Genomic DNA, 19,248 nt, shown 5'->3' on the forward strand with positions numbered 1-19,248 from the left:
GGTTACTCGTTCTCACGTAGAGAAGGGTAAGTCATGCGTGGGAATGGCAGGAGGTCCTAGTCCTTATGGTTAATTTGGACAGATAGGACTAACCTCGGGTGGCAGCTGTTGAGGGTATCCCAGTTACTACATCACCCGGGTGCACGAACGTCGTAGCTACACAGAATTCATACAGTCCGGACAGTCAGAGTCTAGTATTAGGCTTTGCATGTATAAGTGAATGAATTATCTCGTTTATTTGAATTGAGTGAAATCTATGTTGATACTTGAATTGAATTACATAAGCTTACCCTATTTTCCTGTCTTGTCCGTTTTGTACGTTCGGTCGTTTGTCCTGTTGCAATGATCATCCGTGTGGATGTGAGCAGAAGGAGATGAGTTGCTGGAAGAAGCGCTAGCAGAAGAAAATCTGGTCGAGGTGGAAGTTAAGACTGAACAGTAGAAGTGTTCGGTCAGCTGTTGGTTTTCTTTGTATTACCGTTCGTACCTCTCTTGGCTACTTCTTTTGTAGGACCGTTCGGTATAGGTCTTTTGTAAACCGTTTGGCCTAGTTGTAGCTAGTGTGCAGTTTCAACTTCCCATTATATTGTAAGGCCGTTCGGCCGTATCTGTACTGAATCTCTTTTGAAAGACTAAGCTATAATATTATTAGATATGATTATTCTATTATATAGTTTTATACTGTATTTTTGGGATGTTACAATTTTTATATGAAATAATTAGACAATATGAAAAATCTACAAATCTATACTTACTAACTCAATTTTTATGTAAAAATAAATTTGAATCATTACGAAATCATTAAAAATTTTGTTAAAGAGATTTTGTGATATATTCCTGTAAGTGAAATATTATATTTGATTGATCATAAATCTAATTTAAAATCACTTTTTCTTTATTAAGATTTTAATTAAAAATATTTTGTTATTTTTTTTAATAAAAAAAGATTATAATTGAGTCAATCCGTTTAACCTATTAACTCATGGTAAATTGGGGTGAGTTCAAAATTTTTTCGACTCGTTATGAACTTGATTGAGTGGACTCACTAGGTAACCACGTGGTGGGTCATGTGGAGTCGAACCAAGTGATCCGTTTTGACCGCTCTAATAATAATTACTAGTCAAAAGTTGAATGGTAAAAAAATTTAAAAATAAAAATAAACAATCTAATCTAAATCACAAAAGTGAGATTGTTTAAATAATAAAAGTACAATTTTCCTCCCTCCAAATGCTAAATTCAGTCAATATTGAAATAATAAAATAACTTCACAATAAAATAACTTCACAGGGAGACAGGATATACCAAATATTACATTCACTATTTGTAAGGTGCAGTGCTCTGTAACCTGAGAATGATCAAGCCTAAGACTGCTGGAATAGCCGACTTTGCCTCTATATCTACCTTACTCCCAAATAGGATTTTTCAATGTATTCAATGGATCCCATAAAAGGCACCACCTCTTAAAGCTCCGTTCCTAAACAAAATGCCAAAAATAAACAGTTTTTCATAATCACCAATAGTACTGTTTTACGATCAAGAACCCCACTCATTCTAGCTTATGCTTTCTTTTATCATAAAGACTTTTTACTGAGCTAGCAGCTTTCTTGCAGGTTGTCGATTACAACAACAATTAATGACATTAGGGAGCCGCGAATTGAAGATGCAAAACCAACTTTTCAGAGTTTAAAGTAGACACGAGAGAGAAGAGACAGAAGTAAAACTGATATTCTTGTGGTAATCAGGATAGCTGTTGTGTATAACGTGAGAAGAAGGGAAAATGACCATTCCGACGCATTCTAATCATTTGGTGCACACTAAATATATTTAATATATGTATATATATTGTATATATGTATGTATATATATGATACAATATTTGAACTGTTGCTGAGGAATTATACTAACTTTCACTTCTCTCTAGTTGTGTTTCAGGTTCAGCTTGTCCGGTTGAAGAGGATTGCTCTTCTGTTGATTCACTGGACCGAGCAGGTCTTTTGAACTGCACCAAGATCATGGTCATATTGTCACATCCCTCGCCAACGGCAGTTGATGGTGCCAAACACCGGTCAAGTACTGTTTCACACACAGTAGAAAGTCTGGTTTCCTGCCACATAAAATAATCACTTATATAAAAATTGTGGCACCAAAAGCATTATCATCCAAGACCATAAATTTCAGGCAAAAAACATTTACAGAATTGATTAGAAATGGAGCAGTGCTAGAGGTCTAGTAAAAGAAAATGGCTATTGTTAAAAAATGCATTGAGCGACAAAGAACAGTGTGACTCTGTCCAAACACAAGAAATATTACATATTACTAAGAGCCCTCCTTTAATAATTCTCTTCAACAATTACAAGCACAAATGGTGAAGTTCTTATCCATCAAAGCACTAAGTACTTCATTAAATATCATTAATGAGTATACAGTCGCTCTTAATTGAGTTAATACTTTATCACCTAATTAAAAAAGAACTCACCGTGTGCAATTGGGCATGAATAAAATCTACTAGTTGTTGACTTGACATGCAATCCCTGGAAATAATGAGAAACAAATATTTTCAAAAACACATCTGAAGGGGCATATTTAAGCAAATAACTAGTTTCAGAATAACACTCAGTGCCAACAATGCTTTTGTAGATGGCATTGGCATGCTAAGACATCAATTTACATCTATCCAAAAAGGGGTTGATGAAGGCATTTGTTGGATGGAAACTAGAGGTGTTTACATCAGTGTGTAATTTTGAAAGAAGATTGATATAATTTACTCGTTTATAGGTAGGAATCAATAAACTCATTCCACCCACACAAGACATAAATAACAGTCACTCCTGTCCTAGAATTAAAATTCATTGGTGCTTATCACATTTTAATAATGTAAATGACGGCTAAACACATCATAACATTCAGAATCAAATGGAGATGTGGAAACCACGAGAATACCATATGCCATCACAAGCTAACACCACAAATTCATCTTCGTCACAAAGCTCAACCTATAAAAAATTTCAAATTAACAATGATGTATTAGTAATAACAGCATACATAAAACTTAATACTTTAGACTACTAATAAGCCCTGCCCATGCATTTTATTATGGATCCTTCCACTATATAGAAAAATAGAAACGGTGGCACATTTATCACGGAGGCAAGCTAGCTGAATTGTATTACAATAATAAACTTACAGTGTTTATGTCTGGATTGGCAGTTAAAATTTGTTTCTCAGCAGCAAGAAATTTATTCTGTTTAAATTCCATGTCACCTGCAGTTAATTGAAACTTATTAAAGGATGAAAATTTTAAAACCCATTTCCATTCCCACCCTCAAAATCCCAAAAGGAATCTGTATCTTCACGAAGAAATTATCATCACGAGTACACACAAAATTGAAATCTCCAGTTATATGATTTTTGACCAATTTCCTTTTCGTGTAAAGAACCAACATAAAACATACAAAACACAAGTAGAAAGTTGTTATGGTGTTTTATTCATCAAGTACACAATTCATGGATCTTCCTGAGCTAAAGATGCAGGAGCGCAGCCCCGGCTGTCCACTCAAGTTATAAATGAAAAAAAAAAAGAGGAAATAAAAAAGAAGCATAATTATTCATTTTATAAAGTTCACTGGCGCATAGATACATTACCAATAGCTCTTGTAAGATTTAAACTTCCATTAACTCGTCCAGCGTGAATAAAACCACCAGCTTTTAAGATTCTTTCCTTCTCAATGTCAAGATCAGGTTTGTGGTCTCTAGACAAATTGTATGCCTGTAGAAAAAAAAAAAAAACCATAGTAAAAACATCGTAAGTAATTTATCTACAAGATATGTATAGTTTACAAAAGAAAAAAGACAAAACATATTATATGCCATAAAAAATCCATAAAAAAGGTCCCTAATAACTTTGAGCAGCCAAATTAAGAGGCAGACATTCCCAAATGTAGTGTTTATACGAATGAAACAGAATTTTATGTTTATTTGTACCCCAGTATGCATCTGTCTGTGAATAATATGCATAATTAGTGTTCCATGAATTTCTGCTGGTAAGTTACCTGACCCTTCCGAGATATCACACATCGCGAATCACCAGCATTTGCAATAACAAGTTGGTTGTTTCTAATAACTGCAACACAGGCAGTGCTTCCCGAAGTTGGTCCAGCAAAATCAGAATGAGGGCCCTGATTGCAATTAGTAAATTCAAATTTGAGAGATATAAGAGATCTTATTTCCACTATAAGCCACACCATGCCCCAAATTATCAAGTGTGCCCAATGAAGAAGTGATACTGATGAGTATTGTTTAGGATATCCATCTTCAAATGTCAAATATACTTACCTCCTCAAAAGCCCAATCATCAACTTGGCAATTACCATCACTGCTTCTTGGAGACCAAATCAAACCTTCTATCATCCCGGTAAACTTGTTTATCTTATCCCCCAATATTGATAATTCTCTCCATCCCCTTTGACCACGCATCATCTCATCCATTCTGCATAACATTGAAAACACCAGTTCATAACATTTCACTTCAGTACTTTCCTCTTAGGACACAGGTTTCCTCTTAGGACACAGGTTTCCTCTTAGGACACAGGGAGAGATGTATAAGTAATCAATCGTTACTCTTTATTCCTTTTCAATTAGACCAGGAGAGAGAAGCAATGCAATATCGCACTCCATGTCTACTCAATAATAACTAAGCTTAACAGGACACAGTAACTAAATGAATATGCAAACCATAATCATCAACTGACAAGTGAGATACAACTTGTCATTTAAAAAGGTTAAATATAATTTCTTCACACTATTCCAATCATTTAAGTGTACAAAATAAAACAATCCTACCTAACTTTGAGAGGGACCGTTAATGAAATTTCCTATTGTATCAAAAAAGGGAAAAGAATATAGAAAATAAGAACTACAAACTGAGATTTTAGCTGATGAACCAAATTGAAAATCTTTAATAGAATATAAATTCAACTTCTTGAAAAAATGAAATATTGAAACCAGTTTTGTCATTTAATTGATGAATTCAGGCACTGCCCTGTAGAAGTGGACATCTTTTTAATCTAACCTTAAAAAGGATTTCTGAAGAGAGGTTCCTATATCTCCTGTTAAGTATGCTTTACTTTTGAGCACCTCTTGGTGGAGAAACTTCGCACAAAACTTTGCAACCACCTTACCTGAAATTTTGGATTCATGAGCGCCCATAACACAATTGATTTCAAACTAGAAATAATTTATGAAGTATTTTCCTCTTGATTGGTTGGGGATTATTGAAATTTGTAGTACAAGTCAAATATATGGCACACAATAGTAAAAACCAAATTAGTAGAGAAAGATAAGCATAAATGGATCTTGATCTTTTCTACCATGAAAAATGGTTTGAAAGGGGCAATCAGAAAAAATCAATTCATTAAATAGAGCAGAAAATACGGTTGACCAAGAGATGGAAACCGTGTGAGGTTCTATCTTGAAAAGCTAGAATCAAAGAACACAAGTTACAATGGTGTAAATGCACTAGGGTCTTCATGCATGTCGCAAACTATAATCCATGCCTATGTCACAAGAAACGAGAATTTTTTAAAATTTAATTCATGCCTCAAAAGTTGAAATCAACTACAACTAGTAGCAACACAAAGGTTAACTTTATGACTTCTTTAGAATATATAAATAATGAAGTTGGGTTCTGCGGAAGTGTCTTTTTAATGAATATTCAGAGAATTTTTTCTATTAGATTACATAGGACTTCCAAATTCCATTTTTTCTTTTCCTCTTTACTTTTTTTTTATCTTTTAGAAGATATGACACGTTAGTCTTCCTTGTCTTCTTAGACACTTAAAGGAGGTAGGATTAGGAATGTGAGATGCTCTCCAAAAGAGAGATGGAACGTAAAAGATAAAATACCACCCCAAAGTGGTAAAAAAAATCTGTAAATTAGTAATAAAGTAGTAAAAGCGACATTCTGCCATAAAAGTAACCAAATTTTTCAAACCTCACCTCCATGACCATCGTAGACACCAAAAAATGAAGTTGAATCATCCAGATTAGTATATGCAGCATGCTAACAAATGAAAAGAGAACCAAAAATCAACAACATATTAACAAACAATGTTAGTGAAAAATAATAAAATGAATTAAAAGATAAAATTTTAAAAGCAGAATCGATGTCATCACATTCACTTCCTGAAATCACATTTCACTAGACAAAAATCATTGCTGCTCTAGAAATGACAACGCAAGTAAATTATGCATTACATGAGATCAACAGGTTATTTTACAAATGTACTACTATTGCTACACACTATTGAAAAAAATGCTAGAAGAATGAGACCAAAGAAATTCTGGGACGTCCACCATTCTTGGAATTTCCTAACAAATATTTATCTGTTCTACCATAATTAAGGAGAGCAGAAACTCTAAAAGAATAATTAACAATGTCCACCTGTGAACTGCATGCTTCAAATTATAAAACAAAAAGATAAACCTATTAACCACAAAGCATGAAATCTTGGGGATGAAAGTCCATCTTTCTCCAACAAAACATTTGCCCAAGGCTCAAGTGTAACTTGTGAATCCATAAATATTCTTTCTCCAAGCAACTGATTATTTTATATTCTTTTAATTTAGACCTGATTAATAATACTTATTAAGATGATATTTTTTATTTGTAAGAGTTGTTTGTACAAGCCACTCAAACTTTTTTTAAGCAACTTTCAATGTTATGTTAACAACCCCAGTGGTAAAGTTGCTTGAAGCAACTCTAAGTATTTTATAGCATCTCAATTAGAGATGCTCCAACAAAAGTACATTGCTAGCACTCTTTTTATTGAAAATATGCCATTCCACAAATGTCACACTAGTTTTTAACAAATCGAGGCACTAATGGAAAATGGGGGAAATGGTGCTGCAGCAAACATTACTGTCTAAAGCAACTATAAAATAAACGGGATCAATCTAAGGAGTAGTAAAACAACATTCAAATAGTGACAGATATAAAGTAGCATAATACCCAGTCAATTCAGGATACTTCTTACTAGACATTGTCATTTATCACATCGGTGGTTTATAACTATTCACTTGGGAATTCTGGATTTATATGCAAAAGTCATTTGATTTATAAAACTAGCAACTTTTACAATGATTACTCACAGCATCTTCCATTGTTGCACGCCACCCTTGCATGGATGATAAACCATATCTAAGATGCTCATTTTCACCATCTTCAGAAAACTTTTCAACTTTGGGAGTGCTGAGATATATTCCCATTGAGAACTGAATTAGAAAAAAAAACACGCATTAACTTAAATTTCTTAAAGAAGGGAAATAGAAGAAGACTTAAAACAAAAGAAATAATAGATTGAAAAAGCAAGAGTGTCATTGACAATATTACTATGACTGCAAATGTTGCGTATAACTAAATAGTAATACAACAACTAAACAAACAAATTAACCTATATTTAAGAAACAACGCAAATATAATGCGCAGACTTCATACCAGATGGATATTCCATGTAATAACCACACAGAAAATAACAGCAACTGCTTTGCAAGAGTACAAAAATAGAAATATCACTGTTTTGGATAAGACATTAGCTCACTTGCATCCAATGTTTTGAAACCCAAACCGATGAGAAGTTTGGATTCCAATAAATGTAGTCAATGGCACTAAAAGACACCCTGAGGCACTCAAAGGGGTCAGCCTCCCTAGGAATGTGTCTGTGGATAACATTAAACAATCTATGAAGGATCAGCCATCCAATTAGCCAACATGATGCAAAACAGGGTAATAATACTAAAGAATCAAGATGTTAAATAACTAATCGCTAGACTTTGGGACTCTAACTCCTCAAGGGCGCTTTCTGCCTTTAACTACCTCAGTATACAGAAATAGGTATTGTATTATAACAAACCAGAGACCAAGCTTGTTCACTGTCTCGTTGGTTAAAACTTAAACAAGCTTCTGGATGGCATGTTCTAGTTTTTAATGTATTGCTTTCGCCATAGTGCCACAGATAATACAAAAAAGTATCATATTTGCAGAACTTAAGAAAAAATTATTAAGATAAATGCAAGGAGGAAATTCGGCAATGCTGCATTCCGAGAATGGTTTAGACAGAAGATAAGAAAATGATTTTCAAGAAATAAGAAAGGAGACTCCAGCCCCCAAAGAGCCATTCAAGCTAATACTAGCAACATATCAGTATTTTAAATTGCTACAATTTCTAGGGAATAGAAACTTAATAGTCAGATTGAAGATTAGTGGCTTATTGCTGTTCAAAGAAGTTACATTTCTTATTACTGCTCCTAAATTTAATTGAATGTGAAGATGCTACTGAGTGCTTCTCCACTCAAGCATTCTCCAGAAAAAATACATTATTCAACTATATGAAAGAACTAACTGTTCGCAATAAAATATATATATATATATATATATATATATATATATGACAATTGTCAATAAATTCGACAAATAGAAGCATGACTTCCGAGAAATTGGACGACAAACAGAAGTCATAGTTTAGTGGAGGATGAGTAATAACTTTGAAGAAGAAATTAGCTATTTAAATCTGGATTCAGCAAAAGAGCTTCTGAACCGATCCACGAGTTTCAACAATCTGGAAAACAATCATAAAAAGAAGAAGAAGAAATTAAGAAGGAAAACAAGAAAAATACGAGTGCAGATGGAGTTGTGGTTGGAAATGATAAGCTAACAGTTGGAGCAGAAGAGAAAAGGGCAGAATGAATAAGGAATGGAAAGAATCGCAGTAAAACAAAATCTCCGCTCTCAACAGAGAAACAAAAGAAGAGATCAAGAAGAACAGGCACCTGAATGTGAAGTGAATTGGGAGGAAATGATCGATGACAAAATACGAATTGTGCAGAGAGTGTGCAGAATTCAAGGTGACTGTTCAAAGAGTAACTCTGTTTTCATTATTCTCTCTTGGATTCTCTTTGTTCTTATCCCTTTCTTCTTTTTTTCTTTTGTTTCAACTATTATAGACAAAATACAAAACAAATAAACAGATAAATAAATTGTCAAATAATAATAAAAGAGAAAAACTAATATGCTTAAATCTTTTGGTGATTACAAATCAGAGCGTTGAGGCAAATCCATGGCCCGGATTTGACTCCGGCCTTTTGATTCGATCTGATTCGCTGTTAGAATATGACGTCATTCTTTATCTCATAATGACTTTGTAAGAACAAATATACATGTACCTTCACTTAACCTTATTGATAATTTATTACTAATCATTTAGTGTAGGTTATATAATATGACTTATTCATCACGGAAAATAATTATTATCATTTTACAGATTTTGAAAGCACATAAAAGTGAGTATTTTTTTTCTGCTAACATATAATTAATATTTTATATTTTATAAGAAAAATATAATTGTCATTCGTTGCTAAATATAAATTTTATTATAATCTTTTTAATGATAAAAACAAAAGAAAGTAAATTCTAAAGAGAGCTTCTAGGTAAAGACAGTAGTTTTACTAAGGGACAAATTAATTAAATGCAGTAATGTGTGAAATTTGAGGCTGTTTAATAAAATGATTAAAACATTTATTCCAAATTTAATAAAGTGATAAATATTCGAATATTTTGAAATTCTGTTTAAATTTCTGTAGACATTTTTTATTTGTGACGTGAGATAACTCTGAGTAGTTGTGTGATATTGGAATGTATTTATTTTATTGTGAAATATTAGAAAACTAATAAAAGAAATATCATGTGAGAATATGGAAAGATAACCTCGAATTATCGAGTGACATAGTGTAAGAAGATAGTTTCTTTATAAATTAAGTGTTATAAAATGAAATTTAATAATTGCTTTTTTATGCTAAATATGTTTTTATTAATTGATATTAATAGTGAGCAAATATTTCCTCCCTTTCCTTTATTATGGTTTTGTCAAATTAATTATTGAAAATAACTTTTTAATAAAAAAATTGAAACTTTCGTGTGTGTGTGTGTCTGTTGGCAAGACTTATTCTGTAAGTTTATTTTAGGGTCATGTTATTTACAACAGAAATGTTATAACAAATAAACTTTTAGAAATGTGGTAAAAATATTACGTGTTTATTTAAGTTTTGTTATTCTTGTATCTTTAAAACTTTGTTTTATTATATGTTAATATGGAAAAAAATGAATTACAACAAACAGAAAAAAAATTATTAATGAATTATTGACCTTTAATAAAAAATTATTTAACTTAAAACTGTTACAAAAAATATATTTGTAAGAAATAATAAATCTTAAAAAGTAATCAAAATAAAATAAAACTTCAAGAATAATAAATTTTAAGATTAATTATAATAAGTTTGAAATTTAATGTGTCTGCCTTTGTTAAAATAAAACTTTGGATCAATTACTTGATTTAAAATTTACTTAGTTTCAAACATAATGTAATAAGTTGTGTATTCTCAAGAACTAAAATAGTAGTTTATTAAAAGAAAAACATTATTATCCGGTCGTATGAGTTTTTTCGTTTTTATTTCATAACATTTGTTTTGGGTCTTCATACTTAAAAGTATGTGAAAAAAATAAAATAAAATTGACAAAAAATAAAAAACGTTATTTTTTTAAAATCTAGAAGAAATAATCGGTTTTGCATGCTATTTTGAAAAAGAATTTATATTTCAAATGGATATATATTAATGTCAAGTCTACTAACGAGAGTAAGAGTTATAGTTAAATAAAATCTGCAACAATTAATTTTTTAAATAACTTTTAAACTTCGTATTAACCAAAAATAAGAGTTCCTGAAATTTTTCTCTGAAATAGAGGTTAGAAAAAAAATTCAACAAAATATAATAATCATAGTTATTAAAATAAAAAATTAATTAAAGTAAATAATTAATATATACTACTAATTGGAAAATATATTTTGAACTGTATTTTTGTATTGTAGATACTCGTTTTTCTATGTTGGTAAGTTTTTGTGATATAGAATATTATAGAAACAAAATAATCATTAAACAAAATAAAAATTTTAGACATTGGTTGTCATAAAAATTAAGACAGAAAATTATTTATGGTCTCAATTTTGACTCTAATTGAAATAAAAAAAATCTTTAAATTAAATTAATATTTTAATTACTTTTGACTATAATTGATATAATAATCGAAGAGTAAAGTGTTTTTAATGTGAATTACAGAATCAATTTATAAAGTAAAATTTATATTCATTTATATATTATAAATTAACTTTTATTTTCAATAAGAAATTTTCAACCTTATACAGGTCTTCGAGTTTAATTTTTACATCATAACGTTATTTTTCAAAGACCGCATTTTATCAAATATTAGATAGTCACAAAGTTTATATTCAACTCATTTTGTTTCACGATTTCTTCTAAGTAACGAATAATGTAAATATTCTCTGCTTTCTTTTTCTATATAGATATTTTGTGAGATTTCGAAATCAAAATGGTGATAAGGACTATGGACAAGGTAGCAAATAATATTTTATAGCAACCTGACTTTATTGATAAACATTACAAAGTGCTCAACTTTTGAATATTTATGGCGATGAGCCTATAAAACCGATTTAGAAGATAAGAATTAACAATTTTTTTAAATTTTAAAATGTAAGATTAAAAATACAATTAACTAATAAAGTAGAGTTATTATATTAATTAATCCGTAGCATGACTTTATCGGGAATCTTCATCTTTTTGATTAACAGTTTTGAGTGTATGGGCAAGTTGAGGCAAATGAAAAAGACAAATAATAAATAAACAATTTACCTTAACAAACGTGCAGAAGCCCTTTTTTTCTGGCTCAAAAGGAAACGAAACACAGTTGAATTATTAATAAATTGCTTAAAGTGATGAATCATCGATTTACTTCTATAATTAGCAATGTGAAGATTTTTAAGATATATAATTGTGTGAAAAGGTATAAGATCTACCTGGTAATTTGAAGCAGGATATTCTTTTCTTATATAATAATATAATAATAAAAAAGTTTAAAATATTCACAATTCCTTTGCAACTTGCAAGTCGCATTTGTGTGTGACACGTGTCACAGAAAATCAAACAAAATTTATTAATTGGGAGAATCTTATCTGGGTGTGTTGCTTGCTCAACATGTTCATCGTATAAAATACGTATCACCTAATATTTGGCGTATCGTATAGTATGATTTTTTATGTCGCATACAACTACGTGTACAAAATTTTGTTCTATAAATATATTATATTTTTGTCAATTATCTCAGATTGGGTTGCAGCATTCTTTGATTTCTCTCGTGGTTTCATTAATTCTCATTTTTCAATAATGCAGAGAAAGTGAATGAGTTGAATGTGTTATTTTACGATGCTACGTGAGATTTTTTTGGCGTATTTGATGGGAGATTCTAATTGATTAAAAATAATAAGTGAATATAAATTTATTTTAATAAAATCGGATTGAGTTTAAAAAATATTTTTTAATATAACATTAAAGTCATTTAAAATTTTATTTAAGATTTATCGGTGGGAGAAATATACGATAAAGAGATTTGATATCCATACTTAATCTGAAACTTAATATGTCTGTAAGAAGATATGCGTTAAAAATCCATAAATATTTAATTCAAACTTACATTGGAAATAGACTTCATCGAACTAAAAGACTAGTGAAACACGTGATTATTAATATGAATTTCTTTTAGTTTTTAATTTTTTTCATAATTTTTATATTTCTTTAATTTAAATGTATGGTTACAAAAGTAACTTTAATGTTTATATTAAACATATAATATTATGTTAAAGTTCATTATTGATTGTGCATTTTTTTTTTCAAAAACTCCGTTGTATAATATAAAGTTTATTATTAGCATATAGTGTTCCGTTTTGTTATGTCCGTTTTCATTTTCGAGTTTTTATGGCTTTCCAATCCTAGTAAATAGTAAATCGTGTGAAATAATCAAAGAGGAAGAAATCGATTCTGATTCTTTTGCAGCAGATGGATAGCAGAATCTGGAGATGGAAAAGAAGAATGTACAGTTGAGTGATGTGGTTTTTACTGTCGAAGCTTTCTAAGCAACCACTTCTTTCTCAAAGAGATGTCCAAAGCTAAAAATATCTTTGCCTTCGTCTCATCTTCCAACAGATCAGAAGCATCCATTACTAACTCCTCATCTATGTCAGGCATAGCCTGAAGAACACTCAAAGCATCTTCAAATGATGAATTGCTGTTCTCTCTCTTATTCATCAGTGCCTTCACAGCACTAGCCATCTCAGACAAAGCTTCTTTCATTCGCAGCTTCTTTTTGTGAAGTGTCGAGTCTCTAGACATCATCGTACCAGGCCTTTTCCTGACATGGTGTGTCATTGGTTTTTCTCTGTCTTGGTTCGATGTTTCATTGTTACTAGCCACATCTAAATTTCCATTTGTTTCAACGGCAACAATGTCAACTTCATTGCTGCCACTCACCACCAAATTCCCAAATGATTCCTCACCATCATTTTCCCTTCCCCTTCCCAGATCTTGCTCTGATATGTCAACATTGATGATATCAACCAAATCTTCAGATGTTTCATCCAAACCCATGTCAATGGTAAAATTATTTTCTTCCATCAAGTGAAGCTGCTGCAGATTACTCACTTTGACATTTGATATTTCCATTACTTTGTTTCCGAAAATCTTGCATAAATCATGGAAAAGATACAAACACTTGTTTTTATATGAGATGGCATCTGGATGATCCTGCAAACATCATTCAGCAACAAGTTCTAATCATAATATTTTGAAGAAAGGGCATTTGAAAACTAATCCACCAATAGACCCCTACGCAAGCTAACACAATCAAGAAAATGGGATACTTGGAAGTGGGGAAGAGTACTAAAAGAAATAACATAAATTGAGAAAACTGCAGAGATGATATCATGGTTATTTTGTATATTTTCACGGTTTATGCACACTATGTACATATAAATACTAAAAAATTAATGACATTCATAATGAACAACAAAAAGTCATAGGTGTGTTCAATCAAACATTCAAGTAAATATCCAAAAAATCAAATATAAGTTCCCCGAACAGGAATCATCAATTATCAATCATGATCTTCTAAACTCAAGACTTCTTTATAATTTTTTTCACTACAGAAAGATTTCATTTTTGAAAATTGTAAACTTAAAAGTAGTCCCCCAAAAGACCCAATGTTTCTGTTCACGGGGCTATTTTGGAACTAACACAGCTGCTATTTTAAAATGCTAGATGATATCAAAAGAATGCTGTCAAAGGAGAGAGGACCATACCTTAATATATGCATCCCAGACATCATCCTCAGCAATTATTGTTTGTAGGGTTTCATTCCATGCAAACTCACTGTGACTGAGAATGTTGCAGATGTCATCATGTTTCTTCATCAAGCATAAATACTGATCCATTAGAACCTTCTTATCAGATTGGAGTCCCCATCTACCGTTGAATGTTTGGGCCACATGCATCCAAGCTTCCTCATTGAATAGATTTTCAATCCCATTTCCATTATTTACTTGTTCAATCATAAGGTCAACAAAACAGCGTTCCATTGATTCTGTCCACTCTATTGTAGAACCAGCATCATAATTTGAGAAAACGCCATTCTTTTGTTCACCTAAACGAGAAATATCCATAAGAATATGGAACACCATCTAAATTTACAAGGAAAACTCTTGATTCCCAGAAAAAGGCAATGCATTTTACCCTATGAAGTATAGTGATCACAATTTGATAAATGAGAGATATTCAATGTCAACAACTGCCCAACTTCCTATCAAAGAATAGTAGTGTGTTTTGGTGGTAGATGTTTTACAATAGGATACAACAAGACACGGGATTCTCTTTTATATTTGAAGCATCTGAAGAAAAGAAAATAAAAGAACAGGATTTTCCTTTCCATCTTCACAGGAAAAAACAAATACAACTACCTAAGATTAACTGGTTAAATCAATTTGGTATAGACTTTGAACATCCCATTGGCCAGGAACAAAAGAAAAGAGCAAAGGAAGGAATGCATGGTTGCCACTTGCTCTTGAGCATTGTGATATTAAATTCGTGCAAAATTTTGGTTGGATACAAGAGGTTTGCTTTAGAATTTGCTTCGAACTAAAAAAAAAAATTATTATCAGTAGAAAAAGAAATTTTTTAAATCGCTGGAAGCTTAAACTAACAGGTAGTTGGGGATGTAAAGGGTAATAATAAATACATTCATGCCACACTCAACAATCTACCAGCCTGTGATGTCCAAGATAATGACTTACTGTAGCAAGTAATGTGAAAAAGAAACCTGCTATCAATGTCGGTAATTCTCTAGTTAGATGTGCATTATATGCTAAATAAAGATATCTTGTATCGGTACCTTTCGCTCCAAATATTATACACAATTTCCCATAGTCAGGCAAGGTTTTAACTCTAAGTGATCGAGCTTCAGGGTGTGCCTGCATAAATTATATGTTAACTTGTTAATAGAACAATAAGTTACAAGACACCTGATCAGAGAGGAAAATGGGTCAGTCACCTTAGTATAGGAATCCCAAACATGATCCTCTGCATCAATCATTTCTCTTGTATCATCCCATGAGAACCCATCGTGCTGAAGAAGATGGTCTACATCATTGAACTGTTTCCTCAAATGTTTGTAACGATTTTTCAGAACATCTTTGTCATATTGAGAATTGAATTGTTCATTGAAAGATGTAATCATGTCATTCCATGCCTGGGAAATGAATGTCTGCCCAAGTCTATTTCCATGTTTGACTTGGTCCAATAACAAGTTAATGAGGCATCTGTCCATTGGGGGTGTCCAATATGTTCTAGTTCGGTCAGTGCCACTTGGGTTGCGACTTCCTTTTACTTCACCTTCAGGGAAATGATCACAGAGGTAACTACTAAGTTCTCCAGAGATCTTAAGGCCTAAAATATGAATTATAGCATATTCAATATATGACAAAAGCAAAGGGATCCCATATACAATCTACCCATGCTAGCTATGTAGCTTGTTCAAACATTCTCGCATCTCAATTAGATTCATAAATACATGTTTCTGAGAAGATAAAAATATAAAACATCTATAGACCAAACATGTCTTTGGTATTTCCATGTAGCTAATACATCTGAAGTGACAAATTGACAATGCTACAATTGCAACAAGGGGGTCTGAAATTCCCTTTCGGAGTTGAAATTTAAAAACCCACAAGTTCCAAACAAATTCATTTCTTCAATATTTTTATGTTCAGTTGCACGCACCTCCGTACAAGTATAATATATAGGACGATTCTTAGTTTTTGCATGACTGATATGGAGCAAATTGTTGATATTTTTTTAGAAAATGCAGGAAAACAACGTAATAAATTGAACAGGGTGATGAAAGCTTTTCATTGATACACACCGTCCTTTGTTTCTTCTGATATGACATCTTCGTGATTTTTCTCCGGTTGCAAATTACTGATCTCATTTTCAGACACGTTTCTGAATATTAATTCTAAATCACGATAGTTTGGCAAAGTTTTCGATCTATATATTCGTGCATGCGGATGTGCCTACAAGAGTTTTAAGTCAATCAGTGCCAAGAATCACGTATATCATATACTCACTCTTCTTGACCACATACCTTGACATAAGAATCCCAGATATCATCATCAGCCAAAAGCATTTGTTGTTGTTCATTCCACGAAAAGCCTTGTTTTACAAGATTTGTTATATCTCGGTAGTATTTCAACAGTTTCTTGAACCGATTCTTTAAAACCCTTCTACCATGCTGACATCCAAACTTAGAATTGAAAATGGCTAGCATATCTGTCCAAGCTTTTTTATTGAATCCATTGTCCACTCGATTGCCCCTACTCAACTGATCAACCATAAGCTCTATAAACAACTGGTCCATAGAAGCAGTCCAATCCGTCCTGGTACGCTCAGAACTTGGTACAGCAACGGTTCCTGTTCCATCAACTACATGTCGCAGAAAACATAATTAACATCAGCTCCCATTTCTACAGAACAATTAACCGATTCCCTTGCACATGTTGCATTTATCACCGGAAAAAATGCTGTAAACAAAAAGAAAATAGTACAAATAGTGAGAGCTTACGGGGTTTTTGTGGTGTCAACCAATAAAATATTCTTCTGTTTGTTCAAGTTTGTTTATTTTTACAATAAACACTTTAAACATCATACTTAACATGATTTTTTATTTGTCGACATTAAGTTGATTTTAACTTAATCTCTATTATATGCATAGGGTGGAAGCAATACTCACCCAAATGCAGTCCTAGCAATTTATCATCAAGGCGTACATCATGGCTAGATAAACTATATCTTCCGTCAGCAACAACGTTGCCATATATGACACACAAATCATCAAAGTTCAACACTGGTTTTGTCCTGTAGCATCTAGTATCAGGGTGAGATTTCAAATAAACATCCCAAACAGAATCATCATCAGCCACAACCATTTGCCGGGCAGCATCCCACGAAAAACCGAATTGAGAAAGAAGACTCTTGACATCATTGAACTGCTTCCACAAATTGGTATACCGAGTTTTCAGGACATCTTTGTCGAACTGTGAACCAAAGTTAGCATTGAACGAGTTGAGCATGTCTGTCCAAGCTTGTTTGTTGAAAGTGTGACCAACCCTGTTCCCTCTCTGCAAATGCTCCAACATGAGATCAATGAAGTAGCGTTCCATCAATGGAGTCCAATGCATCCTTGATCGTTCGGTTCCATTGCTTAAACAACTTTGGCTTTGGCCACTCATTATTTGTTGCTTACCAAACACCAAAGTTGTGTGTATTTTTCAGGAACAACAGTGCCCTCATACATAGCATGCATTTGGGAGCAACAAAATCACGACTTTGGAGTTTGAGCATAAAAGGGGTGGGAAAAGTTTGGGGCTTTTACAGTGGCGATGATGTGAGTCAACTGAGAGGGAGTGAGTCCAAGTTTGTGCAATATTGAAATCTTAACCCTAATCCAGAATAAGGGATGAAACCCCGCTCAGCATTCACCGGTTGTTTGGCTATAGCTGCATTTATAGACATGGGCTTGGATTTGTGCATTAACATCGAACTGAATTCATCAAAAGGCTTTTTCTTCCTGTACCCCCATAACTCTTAACCCCACCCCGATAATTTTAAAATGATGACTCTTCTTACTTTTGTAAACTTTTGTTTTATGTATTCTGAAAAATTTTCAGATTAAGCTTTACAAAGTATGATTTTTGAAACAGAATTTTCATAATAGAATTTTTGGAATAGAGTTTTCGAAACATTTTCTTCCAAACAGAACATATTTTTGAAAAAAGGTTTTTTGAAATATAATTTTCAAAACAAATTTCCTGAAACAATACGTTTTTTTATCAAACAAGCTTTGAATAATATATATAATACACCTTGGAACAAGTTTTTCAAAACTAATATGATATTTTTCGAGATGAACTTTTCAAAATAAAATTTTTAGAATAAATTTTTCAAAATAGATATAATAATTTTCAGAGTTATTTTTTATTTATATAGCTCTTTCTCTCTTTCTTCTCTTGTCAAAGAGTGATTTCTTACTAACCTGTCGTCAGAAAAAAAAAATGCTATAAATCAAAATGTTGTGCGTAACAATTTGATGTGACAATATTCCAATGGAATAAAGGATAATAATAATGCATGTATGAAGAATGTAGCCCAAGAAAAAGAATAATAAAGAGAAGTGGTTACGTTTATCTATTTATTTTATGGTTCTGCACCCTCAATCATTTTATTCTGTATTTTTATTTTATTTTTAAATTTTAAAATTTCACAATTCAAAATATTTTAGACATCAATAGATTTTGAAATTTGTTAAGTCTTGTTAAAGGATTTTTCAAGTTTTAATAAATTTTAAAATTTATTAAAAGATTTGTTTTTAAAGAATTTTGAAATTTATTAAAAGATTTGTTTTTAAAGAATTTTGAAATTTATTAAAAGACTTTTAAAAGTTTTAATAAATTTTGAAATTGGTTGAAGGATTTTTTTTATTATTAAATTTTGAAATATGTTTAAAAGATTTTTTTTCAATAAATTTTAAAATTTGTTGGAATTTATTTTTAATAAATTTTAAAATTTATTAAAAAAATTTAAGTTCAAAAACATAAATTAAGATTGTAAGATAAAATGTTTGAAATTTCCGGAAGAAAAAACCTTATTTTATTTATCTTCTTTTATTACGTTATATCATTAATCATGATAGTTTTTCCTTTTTGAGATTCACTTTTTGCATTTCAATATTAATGTATAAATAAAAGA

General features: G+C 31.6%; 2 protein-coding genes across 3 annotated transcripts; both read right to left on the minus strand.

Moving 5' to 3' along the window:
- Nucleotides 1–1,171: 1,171 nt before the first annotated feature.
- Nucleotides 1,172–8,985, minus strand: LOC124840101 (Protein phosphatase 2C family protein). 2 transcript variants are annotated; one of them, XM_047316092.2, is made up of 13 exons: nt 8,824–8,985; nt 8,538–8,612; nt 7,147–7,269; nt 5,995–6,058; nt 5,069–5,177; nt 4,333–4,486; nt 4,050–4,175; nt 3,643–3,766; nt 3,185–3,261; nt 2,941–2,993; nt 2,477–2,531; nt 1,906–2,104; nt 1,172–1,474 (listed from the first exon to the last, which is right to left on the minus strand). In XM_047316092.2, exons 3-13 carry the CDS (start codon nt 7,261–7,263, stop codon nt 1,461–1,463), a joined length of 1,092 nt encoding a protein of 363 aa, XP_047172048.1. In that variant the 5' UTR covers nt 7,264–7,269; nt 8,538–8,612; nt 8,824–8,985; the 3' UTR covers nt 1,172–1,460. The 2 variants fall into 2 exon arrangements, with proteins under 2 accessions (XP_047172048.1, XP_087963310.1); XM_088107184.1 differs by lacking the exon at nt 1,172–1,474 and having other exon boundaries at nt 1,703–2,104; nt 8,824–8,983.
- A 3,927-nt stretch (nt 8,986–12,912) lies between these two features.
- LOC124840103 (Myb/SANT-like DNA-binding domain protein) lies at nt 12,913–17,969 on the minus strand. Its single transcript, XM_047316095.2, has 7 exons — nt 17,234–17,969; nt 16,589–16,926; nt 16,367–16,517; nt 15,497–15,891; nt 15,338–15,416; nt 14,253–14,593; nt 12,913–13,698 (listed from the first exon to the last, which is right to left on the minus strand). Exons 1-7 carry the CDS (start codon nt 17,730–17,732, stop codon nt 13,012–13,014), a joined length of 2,490 nt encoding a protein of 829 aa, XP_047172051.2. The 5' UTR covers nt 17,733–17,969; the 3' UTR covers nt 12,913–13,011.
- Nucleotides 17,970–19,248: the final 1,279 nt, after the last annotated feature.

The sequence above is a fragment of the Vigna umbellata genome, chromosome 2, assembly GCF_029865625.1.
Source record: "Vigna umbellata cultivar VRB3 chromosome 2, Vumbellata_1.0, whole genome shotgun sequence".
NCBI lineage: Eukaryota > Viridiplantae > Streptophyta > Magnoliopsida > Fabales > Fabaceae > Vigna > Vigna umbellata.